General features: G+C 36.2%; 1 protein-coding gene across 1 annotated transcript in view; it reads right to left on the reverse strand.

Moving 5' to 3' along the window:
- The window catches only part of BRDT (bromodomain testis associated), a gene marked incomplete at both ends in the record, with an annotated part of 62634 nt that extends 54455 nt beyond the window's left edge, over positions 1–8179 (reverse strand). The window contains 3 exons of the mRNA XM_080799912.1: positions 5212–5326; positions 6694–6831; positions 7991–8179. Of these exons, the coding sequence (XP_080656038.1) occupies positions 5212–5326; positions 6694–6831; positions 7991–8179 (442 nt within the window). The remainder of the gene's footprint in view (positions 1–5211; positions 5327–6693; positions 6832–7990) is intronic.
- Between the last annotated feature and the right edge of the window lie 5189 nt (positions 8180–13368).

Below are 13368 nucleotides of genomic sequence, written 5' to 3' on the forward strand. Positions count from 1 at the left end.
CAGCTTTTTAGCAATATAAACACAATACACTCCCAATTCCCCTTTGAAGCCCTCCCACACACACTTGCTAACACCTGTCAGAGCAATTTAGATGTAATATTGGAGACCTCAAATCTACAATGCTTTCTAAGGACCCGCATGATCTCTCTACCTACACGCACTCCCCCCTCCCAACCTCACTTCCTATCACTGCCCCCTTCACTTAATGCACTTCAGCCTACTGGTCTGCCACAAAGCCTCAAATCTGGTAAGCATAAGCAGACTATTCTCTCTGCTGGGAAGGAGATAGCCTCATGGCTCACTCCAAATTCCCTTTATGTCTTTACTGAAATGTTATCTTCTCAGGCCATCCTATGTAAAAGAACTCTCTTCTGAACCCCACTACTTTCTTGTTCTCTTATTCTTACTTTTTCCCTGCCATTATCACATTTGACGTACAACATATAGGTATCCCTGACTCTTCGAATTCTTAACAAACACAGGAACCAAAAAGGTTAGAATATATTTTAAGACGGGACTTGTACTCCTCAATCTCTTAGTTCTCATTATCCACAAACTAAAACTTAGGAACCAAATAAACTGAGATAACCTTGTATCTTTTGATATCCCAACTGTGGCTCTTTGAACTCAGGAGCTAAACAGCTAAGTATAATGAGGAATACTTATATTTACTTAATTTTATCAAATTTGTGAACTAGAACAAAAAGCTCTGTGAGGGGAAGGGAACTTTGTTTCAATCTCTACAATATATCTTGGGCATAATACAGTACCTGGAACTTAAAAGGACCCCATGAACATATATTGCATGCCACTATGTATCAGGCCACCTTTCTAGGTGCTAGGGCACAACAATGAACAAGATAAACACAGTTTCTGTCCTTGGTAAGCACATTCTCTAGTGTAAGAAACAGGAAAAAAATCAAATTGATTACAAGTGATGTCGAGTGCCAAAATGGAAATAAATGGGGTGCTGACTAAATTAAGACAGAGACTTACTATAAAGAAGATAAGCCAGGGAGGCCTCTCTGAAGAGGTACCAATTAAGATTTTACTGTGAATTTAAGAAGTAGCCAGTCAGAGAATGGGATGGCAGTAAAAATGTATTTCAAGACAATCAGTAGGGAAAACTTCAGTGACTGAGGAGAAAGCTGCTCAAGATGAGAACGGAGAATTGGGCAAATACCAGATCACAAAGGGCCAAAGAAATTCAGACTTTATTTTAACATGAGAAACTAAAGACAGGCTTTATGCAGGCTAATGATGTATTCTAGTTTATTTTTAAAATACCGCCTTTGTTATTGTGTAGACAATAGACCACAAAGAAGAATCAGGATCACAGGGAATAAGACATGGTAGCTCAGCGGGGAGCCTGCTTCCTCCCCTCTCACTCTCTCTGCCTGCCTCTCTGCCTACTTGTGATCTGTCTGTCAAATAAATAAATAAAATCTTAAAAAAAAAAAAACAAATTAAAACCACAATGAGATACCACCTCCCACCAGGCAGAATGGCTAAAATTAACGTCAGGAAATGAGAGATGTTGGCGAGGATGTGTAAAAAGGGGAACCCTCCTACACTGTTGGTGGAAATGCAAGCTGGCACAGCCACTCTGGAAAAACAGTATGGAGGTTCCTCAAAAAGTTGAAAATAGAGCTACCCTATGACTCAGCAATTGCACTACTGGGTATTTACCCCAAAGATACAAATGTGGTAATTCAAAGGGGCACCTACACCCCAATGTTGATAGCAGCAATGTCCACAATAGCCAAACTATGGAAAGAGCCCAGATGTCCATCAATAGATGAATGGCTAGAGAGTATGTGGAATACGTATGCTATGGAATATACTCAGTCATCCAAAAAAAAAAAAAAAATGAAATCTTGCAATTTGCAACAGCATGGTTGGAACTAGAGGGTATTATGCTAAGCAAAATAAGTCAATCAGAGAAAGACAATTATCATATGATCTCCACTCCTATGTGGAATTTGAGAATGCAGAGGATCATAGAGGAAGAGAGGAAAAAACAAAACAAGACAAAATCGGAGAGGGAGACAAACCATAAGAGACTCTTATTCATAGGAAACAAATTTAGGGTTGCTAGAGGAGTAGGGGTGGGTGGGGTAACTGTGTGATGGACACTGGGGAGGGCATGTGATATAATGGAGCACTGGGTATTCTATAAGACTGATCAATCACTGAACTCTACCTCTGAAACTAATAATATACTGTATGCTAATTAATTGAATTTAAATTTTAAAAGGGTGAACATAGTAATTACAACCATTATGATAAATATTTATCTATTCACCAGTGCCTGCCTTGACCAAATAAAATTTGATTTGGTGAGAAAAAAATTCCAAACTGTAATAAGGTAACAAATATTCTATTTTTGGATTTATGAATAATAAAATGTATATTCTTTAATCAATGAAAAAAAAAAGAAAAGAAATAATAGCCTTCTAACACAAATACTGACAGAGGTCAAGTAAAGTGAGAATAGAAAAATATTACCTAAATTTTGCCACATCAAGAACTGTAAGAGATCCCAACTGACAAGAACTTTTTAAGTAGTGTGATAAGAATCTTCTTGGTGACACAGTGAGGCTAGAACCTACATGAAGTGAATTTCATGAATATATAAGAGAAAAACAAAAAAATGGGACAGTAGTGGGAAAATGACAAGTAAAAGATGAACTTTAAAAATAAGATACTAGAGCACATTTATAGAGTAATGAGACTAACTCTACAAAGGAGAGATTAATGATGTACAAAACAAAGAGGAAAACCAAAAGAATAAAATCCTTGATAAGATGAAGAGGAAAGAGGAAAGATCCAGGTCTTGAAGGCATGGCTCAAAGTGACAGAAGAGTAAAGGATCCTGTTATAGACCTTCGCTCTAGCTGATCCCTCTGCCGGGAAGTTTCTTCTTTGTTCAAATCTTAAGTTCTCAATGAGGCCCACTCAGAACCCCTGCTTGTTTGCCTCTCTTTCTCTACTAGAATGTAAACTCCAAGATGGCAAACGTTTCTGTTTCATTCATTGATATATTCCAAGAACTAGAACTGTGTTGTAGCACCTCAAAGTTACTCAACTAATTTCATCAATCAATAAATCAACACCAATTCAATTTAATGTACTAAATTTAAAGTTTTTCTTTGCCATTATTTAGACTAGCTCCTGTCATATGACAGTTTCCCTACCACTGTGCATAAAAATGCCATGACTCTGGCAGCAGAATATTCCCAGAAAGTTATTTGGAAACCTAGATCTTTACTCCAAAGCCAAATCCTATCAATTCTTCAAGGCCAAACTCAAGTTCTATCACCACTAAAGCCTTCCGCAGCTTTACCAGCATGAATCTACTTCTTACTTTCTTGAACCATAGCATGTACTATGGGTAATATCATCTGACATTTATTATAATCTTATTGTTTTTAACAAGTTTTATTTATTTATTTTTTAAAGATCTATCCATTCATTTTAGAGAGAGAAAGAGCAAGAAAGCAGGGGGTGGAGACAGGGAACACTGAGGCAGACTCTCCGCTGAGCACAAAGTTTGGCACGGGCTCAATCCCAGGACTCTGAGAGCATGACCCGAGCCCAAATTAAAAGTCAGCCACTCAACCAAATGAGCCACCCAGCAGCCCCTTAAGTTTTATTTCTAACTATAATGTAAACTGAACTTGAGAGTTAGAGTGGTTACACATCTTTGTAACCCTATAATATATGCATTATAAGTGCCAAACATCCAAATATACATATTGACAGGAAAAGTCAAAGAATTTTTGTCTGAGGGAAACTTAAGCTCTTAGCAGTAATTTGAGCATCTGAAACAAGCAGCTACAACTTAAAGATTAAGAATATATTAAAGTGTTTCTTTTTTTAAGGGAAGCATTCTAAAGTAATTTTTACCTTGCTAGAGATACTATTTTAAGTGGGCAATAATTATCACTTTGCTTTAACAATTTAAATAGCAAACTGATCTATATATTATCTACCTTGAAAGGGCTTATTTTAATCTTCTTTCAGAACACTAGGCTTTATATTGTCAGACCTAAGATCAAGCTTTTCCAAAGGTGAGAATCAAATAAGAACTCTAATAAGACAGTGAATATCTCACAGGACTGAGTAAAGCTTTAAGTCATGACCCATCTTAAAGATCTACCAACAAGGAAAAAAAGCATACATTATTACCGATATAAACCACCTTTGTAGTGGTGTAAGTCTCTTATATTCCAGCCACTTAACAATTTTATAAACAACAATGTTTACTTTATAAACATTTACAACCACAAAAGTGAAATATTTTCCTAACATTATACATGAGGAAACTAACATGGAATGATTAAGGAACTTATTTAAAATGTACACCATCAGCGATCCAAAAATAAACCAACATTTCATCTATGACAACTTTGGTTAACCTCCACAATAAATCCATTTGATTACTTAAGATTAGTTTTTTAACTCTGTATTTAAATACTATAATTATTAGCTGTAAAATGTTCCTTTCTAAAGTTTTTTTTTTGTTTTTTTTTTAATTAAGAAAAAATTAGAAAAAAGGAGAATATTCAGACCCAACAGTAACATTCCATTCTTAGCTATGGGATCTTTTCATACAAGAAAACATTGACAATTTTGGCTATCTTATTCTTATAGCACAGATACAAGAGCCACTAAAAATACTAATAAATTTACTGGATGCCTATTATGTGAATGGCACTATGCTATAGGAAATCTCAGGCTCCAAGGCCATAATCAACACAATATTCCCTAATCTTGCATGATACATCTTTGCTTTCAAAGTCTGCCTTACTGTTTAAATAGACATTTTATACCAATACAATAGGATTTAGAAGGACTTTTTTTTCTTTTAAAGATTCATGTATTTTGAGAGAGAAAGAGAGAAAGCACACATACATACAGGGCAGGGGGCAGAGGAAGAGGGAAAGACAGTCCCAAGCAGATTCCACGCAGAGCCTGGTGCAGGGCTCAATTCCATGACCCAAAGATCACCACCTGACCCAAAACCAAGAATAAGATCCTTAACTGATTGTGCCACACAGGTGCCCCAGGGTATGGAAGGACTTCTGAACATCTATCCCCTTTAAGGGATTTATTATTTAGTTCTAGTCATATATTTACACACACACACACACTTATATATAATGCAAAAGAGAGAAAGTAAGAAAACATAAACCTCTTCTGTCTTACCTTTCTTTATTCTTTCCTTACCACCCACAACTTGTTCTTCTTGTGGCATCTGAGATAATTTCTGCCTAAACAACTTCTCTAGAGCTTGTGCCATAAGAACAATGTCATCTCCAGGCTAGAAAATATATAAACATAAGGTTACACAATACGGTCACTATACCAAATTTCAACAATTCAGGCTACCTTAGAGAAGGCAGTGACACAGTACTCTCGGATATTATTAAACATTATTTACTGCTTCTAAATTAACTGCAGAAAATGGTGTATCAGTTCATATTTTAAATTCTAACATTCTACCCTTTTAACTTCTAAAAATAACCGAGGTAGCCTTTCTGAGTACTACAGTGTTACAATCCAACCAATCCTACCAATACAAAAGGGTTTTAGAAATTAAAATTTCTACCTCACAAGTAAGTTAAAACAAAACATGTTCATGGCTGTGGAAAGTCCATGATTTGACTTGATGTGATGCAGTTTTCAATTAACTAAGTGATAAAATGACACTGCAGAGCTAATTCAGTTTTTAAATCTTTTTTTTTCCCAATTTTTAAATCTTAACTATCCACATAGAAGTCTTTGGCTTGCTTTATTTGCTACTGATTAAAAAAAAAAACTAAGTAGATTACAAAGCAAAAGCCTAAAGCAGAGAACACTTACTTTGAAGTTAGGCACTTAAGGAAAATTACTGAACTTTGTTTTAAAATATTAAATGTAAAAGGACAATTGGAATTGTTACTTTTTAAAAAATCATATTGGCTAAGAGTCTTAAATTTAAGATGGCACTGAGAGTTTGGGAACCAAAATTTCTATTACATTGTAGCATTACCAGTGACTTTGAATAAATGGGATTTAAGTTTTAAAATTTTTAGATACAGAACAGCTTAAAAAGAATGCAGTACTCTGGGAAACAGGGATATTCTATGGGGAAAAAAATGAATACACAAATCCAGTTTTATAGGATGAAAGCTAAAGTGGAGACTAAGGTCAAATGTCCACATATATTATCAGACAAGTCAATTCATTAACACAAATGCAAACACTACTACTGGTATGTAACAGAGAATGTGTCTCATCTTTAAGTTAACTTGTCATGAAGTTTAGATGTATGTAATTTGTCTGCATTCATACCATGAACATTTAACCAAGATTAATATATAATAAAGTTTACCATTTATAATTAAAATGGCAAAAGTATGGTATAGAACATCTTGAGATGATACTTACAGAAACAAACTATCATTGGTATTTCATTTTTTAAAACATAACAAACCATTACAGTTATTCAGGCAAAATTATGGGAAATAGTCTAAATAAATAGATATAATGAAAATTATGAAATCCAGTAAAAAATAAACATTATCCTTAAAAAGTCTGTAAAATACCCCAAATCAAGACCTGAAATCTGAAATCAGCACACATTCTATACACATCTTCTATAAGAGCAAAGAATTACCAAGTATAACATAAACTTATACAACATACCTTGTTGTATAAATAACAATTTGAGAACATTATGTTGAAGTCTGCTATACATTCTGAAGCCTTCACATAATATTTATGTTCTAAGCGCTTCTTAATTGTATTTAAATCCATTGGGGTCTTTATAATGGTGTAATAATCCTAGTTTTTAATAAGAAATTCTAAATGTTAGTAGTAAGAACAAATTCACTACAACTACTGGTACACAAGTAGATTGTTATACACTTGCAACTAGGTTACCTTTAAAAATCCATAATTTAGAAACTGAAAATTTTATACTGAGAAAGCTAACTGCCATGGCATTTTTTTTTCCAGAGAAAAAAATAACAAAGAATCACAAAAACAAGAATGTAAGAGTAAAACTATCCTGGAAAATAAAAAGTGAAGGGCATGAAGAAAAACCTAGAATTTATGTAGCCTGATAGATCCAGAGTATAATCCCAGTGCCATGGTTTACTATGCAACAAACTACCTAACTATTCTGTTATCAGATGGCTGAAAATACCAAAGAGAAGGCTTAAAGTTGAATTCTGTATATGATGTACCTAAGTCTACCAAGAAGTAAGTGTCAAGAAAAACTTCACGAAGAAGCTGATATTCATGACAACCTTGCACCAAAAGGACAAGTGAGGGGTGCCTGGATGGTTCAGTTGGTTGGGCATCTGACTCTTGGTTTTGGCTCAGGTCATGACCTTGGGGTCATGGGATGGAGCCCCATATCAGACTCCAGGCTCAGGACAGAGCCTGCTGGAGCCTCTCCCTCTTCTCCTGCTCACATACACACATTCTCTCTAAAGTAAATAGATAAAACTTAAAAAAAAAAAAAAAAAGTCAGGTAACACATTCTCTAACAAGAAAACATGTACTATAATTTACCAAACTGTTAAAATAAGAATTTCAAAGCTCTGAAAAATGAGCTTTGTTGTTTAGGAAAAATACTCACTGGAAAACTCTTCAGTGGTACAGAATAAATCAAAGGTCTTCACTAAATTAAATATATTTTATAACATTAAAGACTAGTTTATGGGGCACCTGGGTGGCTCAGTGGGTTAAAGCCTCTGCCTTCGGCTCAGGTCATGATCCCAGGGTCCTGGGATCGAGCCCCGCACTGGGCTCTCTGCTCAGCAGGGAGCCTGCTTCGCCCTCTCTCTCTGCCTGCCTCTATGCCTACTTGTGATCTCTTTCTCTGTCAAATAAATAAATAAATAATTTTTTTAAAAAAGACTAGTTTATTTCTTTCTTTCAGAGATTCACACTGTTTTTCTCTTTTATAAGTAACATAATCATAAGATATACTTACTGGCAACTTTAATTTCACAGCATCCACAGGCTGCTGAAAAGGCCAGGAAAAACTATGCTTCCATAAAGCCTTCAAGACAACTTTTTGTAGATACTGAAGTTGATTTGTCAATCGCCCATTTTTTTTAGTATTTATATATTCTGGTGGTGGAGGGTTAACTAGAGCTGTTTGTCGACTTGACAGAGACATTGTCAATGGGATCAAATCCTGATATTACAATGTTGCCTATAAATACATGTCCTTAAACACAAAAGCAAAACTGAGTTACCTTCAAAGAACATTTAAAATTGTTTCCATAGGAACTAAAAAGTGTTAAAGAGTAATATTATGTTTTACATCACATTATGATTAAGACAACAAAAAAGCCAAGTGATAAATACATTTGTAAACAAATACGAACCTCTTTCTGTACTAAGAGTTGTTTCATTATGTATGCCTTAGCTCTGGATGATTTAAGGTATTTCAAACTTTCATAGTATTTCTTCTGGCTTTCTAAAATACAAATTGAGGTCTTAGCAGGAAAAGTCTGTAAGTTTCTGGTAAAAAAGAAATAACAGGAAATGTTAAACATAACTGTGGTATGTATGTATGTATGTACCCTAAAATTAATTCAATGAAAGAAGAAAAGCAAAATAGAGGATTTTTCTGTATAATTTAAATAAAGGGATTTATTTGTTTACTTAAGGAGGCTTTACCCAAAATGTAGGGCTTGAACTCCCGACCCCGAGATCTAGAGTCACATGCTCTACTGACTGAGCCAGCCAGGCACCCCTAAAGTGATTTACTTTAAAACCTAATACTAGAAACATGACACATATTAAAATGTTACTATTAAGTACATACTACTACATCTAAAATAAAAAAAAAACTTTGTATTTTGGAAAGATGGTATCTAACATTCCTAAACAGCATTAAAGGACAAAAGAGCAAAGTTACTACACCAAGTATCTCAGCAAAATGAAAAGAGCAATTATTAAACAAATTGTCCATTTTTTAAAAGATTTTATTTATTTATTTGACAGACAGAGATCACAAGTAGGCAGAGAGGCAGGCAGAGAGAGAGGGCGAAGCAGGTTCCCTGCTGAGCAGAGAGCCCAATGGAGCTTGATCCCAGGACCCTGGGATCACGACCTGAGCCGAAGGGAGAGGTTTTAACCCATTGAGCCACCCAGGCGCCCCCAAATTGTCCATTTTTTTAAGAACAGTATTATATTTACTCAGTGTGATTTTTGTTTCCATTAAAGCAGCATTAGTTCTCAACTGCACATTAGCCAGTTTTGAATCTTTCTTTAAAAATTATGGTAGGGCTGGGGCGCCTGGGTGGCTCAGTGGGTTGAGCCTCTGCCTTCGGCTCAGGTCATGGTCTCGGGGTCCTGGGATCGAGCCCCGCATCGGGCTCTCTGCTTGGCGGGGAGCCTGCTTCCCCCTCTCTCTCTGCCTGCCTTTCTGCTTATTTCTGATCTCTGTCTGTCAAAAAAATAAATAAAATCTTAAAAAAAATAAAAGATAAAAAAATAAAAATAAAAAATTATGGTAGGGGCACATGGGTGGCTCAGTCGGTTAAGTGGCTACCTTGGCTCAGGTCATGATCTCAGGATCATGGGATCAAGCCCCGCATTGGGGGAGGTGTCTCTGCTCAGTGGGGAGTCTGCTTCTCCCATTCCCTCATTCTCTCTCTCTCTCACTCTTACTCTCTCTCAAATAAATAAATAAAATCTTTTTTTTTAAATTATGGTAAAATACATAAAATTTACCATCATAACCTTTTTCTTTTCAGTAGGCTGAATACCCAACATGGAGCCCAACTCCAGGCTTGAACTCACAAGCCTGAGATCAAGACCTGAGCTGAGACAGAGTCAGACACAATCAGCAGAGCCACCCAGGTGTCCCTATCATCCTAACCATATTTAAGTGTGTCGTTCAATAGTGTTAAGTATAATCATTTTTGAGCAACTAATCTATGACTTTTTCATCTTGCAAAACTGAAACTTTATACCTGTTAAGTAACTCCTCATTCTTAGGGTACCTGGGTGGCTCAGTGGGTTAAGCCTCTGCCTTTGGCTCAGGTCATGATCTCAGGGTCCCAGGATCGAGCCCTGCATCAGTCTTTCTGCTCAGCAAGAAGCCTACTCCTCCCCCCACCCCCGCGCCTACTTGTGATCTCTGTCAAATAAATAAATAAAATCCTAAAAGAAACAAAAAACCGCCTCCTCCAAGCTCCTGGCAACCACCATTCTATCCCATTTCTATGAATTTAACTATTCTGGGTATAATAGTAGGATCATACAGTTATTTGTCTTTTTGTGCCTGGTTTATCATAGCATAATGTCCTCAAGATTAATTTATATTGTAGCATATGTCAGAATTTCCTTCATTTTATAATGTTTAATATTTCACTATACATATATACCATACTTTGTGTAACCATCCATTCATCAATGGACACTTGGTTAACTTCCACCTCTCTCACTATTGTGAATAGTGCTATAAACATGGATGTATAAATATCTCTTCAAGACCTACCTACAACTCTTATAGATATACCCCAGAAATGCAGAACTGAGAATTGTGGATTATATGGTAATTTTTTTTTTTTTTTTAAGGAATCCCAGTACTGTTTGCCATAGCACCTGCAACATTTTACATTCCCACCAACAGTGTTCCAGTTTCACCACATCTTCACAACTTTTTTTGTTGTTTAACAGCAAGCACACTAATGGGTGTGAGGTACTGTGGATCATTTAAAAAATACCAAGCCCAGGCCCCAATTCTTGGTGATAAGGCTTACAAATCTTCTTTTTAAATTCTCCTGGTGCTTGTGCTATGTAGCCAGGAATAAGAACCACACTAAAATGAATTAACTTGGGAGGTGATTATCAATCTTATAATTTATTGTACTTCCTTACCCTCTTCTCATGTTACACAAACATGAACTAGAACCCTTAACGTCATCAAGAACAAAGGAGATACTCTAGTGTTGCCAACTAAAACTGGTTCTGTTGTGTAGTCTATCTTGAGTGTCCTAATCACTATACCCTCCCTCCTTCACAAAGATAACCACTATGATGAGTTCTACCCCTTTAAATTGTGCCTGTTTTTGACCTTTACATAAATAGTTTTTACTATGTATTACACTGTTTTTACTATGTAATACACTGTATCTGGCCTTGTATCAGTAAATTATGCTTGTGAGATTTAACTATGTTTTATTTGTTCATCTTCATTGCTGTATTTTATTCTATGATTGAATTATATCACAATCTATCCATTCCTCTTGGGACTTTTGGGTTATTTCCAGTGTTTGACCAATAACACTGCCATGAACATGCTTGTAGTGAATATGTGCATGCACTATGTTGAATATAAACCCAGAAGTGAAACTGTTGGATCATATAGCTTATATGTGCGTTCAACTTTAGTAGATACCAGTTTTCCAAAATACATCAATTTATATGCACAACAGAGCTTGGAGAATCCTACTTACTCCACGTCCTTGTCAATATTTGGTATTATCAGTGTGTTCCATTTCAGCCATTCTGGTGAATGTAAAATGGGATCTCATGATTTTATTTGTATTTCACTGAGGATTCATGATATGAAACACCTTTTTAATGTCTATTGGTCGCATGAGTATCTTCTTTGCCAATCACCTGTTGAATGGTCCTACCCATTTTTCTATTGTGTTGTCTGCTATTACCTTATTTCTAACTCTTCATATTAGTCTGAATACAAAACCTTTGTTGTGTGTTTCAAGTATCTTCTCCATGCTTTTCCTTCACAACCTCCTTTTAAGTAGGCATTCCTTCCCCTCCTCCACAATGCTAATCCATCTGCTATTACTCTGCTTCACCACTACCATGTTTGTCTACTTATTTACTGTCTCCCAACCCTCCCTCCCCCAGTTCCCAGAATGTAAACTCAATGTCAGCAGGGACCTTGTGGGTACTGATCTATGACAGATTGAGGTCTTGTCTGACTAATGCCTAGGACAGAGCCTACATAGGCTGAATTAAAGTGTTCAGATTCAGTTTTATGTTAGAGATCCAGCAGATGTGACTTTTTTATATTAGGGAGAAACAGGGAGAGAAATCAAGAATGTTTTACTTGTAGGGACACCTGGGTGGCTCAGTTGATTAAGTGTCTGCCTTCAGCTCAGATCATAATTCCAGGGTCCTGGGATGGAGTCACACATCAGGCTCCTTGCTCAGCAGGGAGCCTGCCTCTGATTCTGCCTATGGTTCTGCCTGCTTGTGCTCTCTCTCTCTGACAAATAAATAAGATCTTTTAAAAAAGAATGTTTTGGGGCACCTGGGTGGCTCAGTTGGTTAAGCGGCTGCCTTCGGCTCAGGTCATGATCCCAGCGTCCTAGGATCGAGTCCCACATCGGGCTCCTTGCTTAGCAGAGAGCCTGCTTCTCCCTCTGCCTCTGCCTGCCATTCTGTCTGCCTGTGCTCGCTCTCTCGCTCCTCTCTCTCTCTGACAAATAAATAAATAAATAAAATCTTTAAAAAATAAATAAATAAAAAAGAATGTTTTACTTTTAAATTAGGTCCCAGTGCTCAGGAATTTGCCTTAAAAGAAATGAATGAATGACTTAATGAATGTCTATCAATTTAAAAAATGCATTTCTAAACCTCATCAAAACCTCAATTCCACTATATCCTTTTTGCAGAGGATCTCAGCTTACAAGAGAAATCATTTAAAAATTAACTTCCAGGGCGCCTGGGTGGCTCAGTGGGTTAAGCCGCTGCCTTCGGCTCAGGTCATGATCTCAGGGTCCTGGGATCGAGTCCCGCATCGGGCTCTCTGCTCGGCAGGGAGCCTGCTTCCCTCTCTCTCCGCCTGCCTCTCTGTCTACTTGTGATCTCTGTCTGTCAAATAAATAAATAAAATCTTTAAAAAAAAAAAAAAATAAAAAATAAAAAAAAAAAAATAAAAAAATAAAAAAAAAAAATAAAAATTAACTTCCATTAGCTTATTTCCTATTCTATATTTAAGTGCCCCCTTTCTTTTCCATGAAGATCTTTCCCCTTTTCCAGAATCTTATTATTTTATTGGTTATTCATTTATTTCCATTATTATAGGTTTTTTATTAGGTATAGGAAGGCTTTCCTCTAAAGATTATACAATCCATAATTATATTTCCTGCTCTTAAGACCACATTTTCTACACTTAATTTTTTTGTAATTAATTTATGCAAGTATCTCTATCCACAGATATGCTCTAGTCAGTGTCAAGTTTTTTCCTTAAAAACACCTTTCCACAAAAAAACCTGCACACAGATATTTATAGCAGCTTTATTCAAACATTGCCAACACTTGGAAACAACCAAGATGTCTTTCAGTAGGGGGATGGATAAACTGGAACAACACCGAGAT

Source organism: Martes martes, assembly GCF_963455335.1.
Source record: "Martes martes genome assembly, chromosome: 4".
Classification (NCBI taxonomy): Eukaryota; Metazoa; Chordata; class Mammalia; order Carnivora; family Mustelidae; genus Martes; species Martes martes.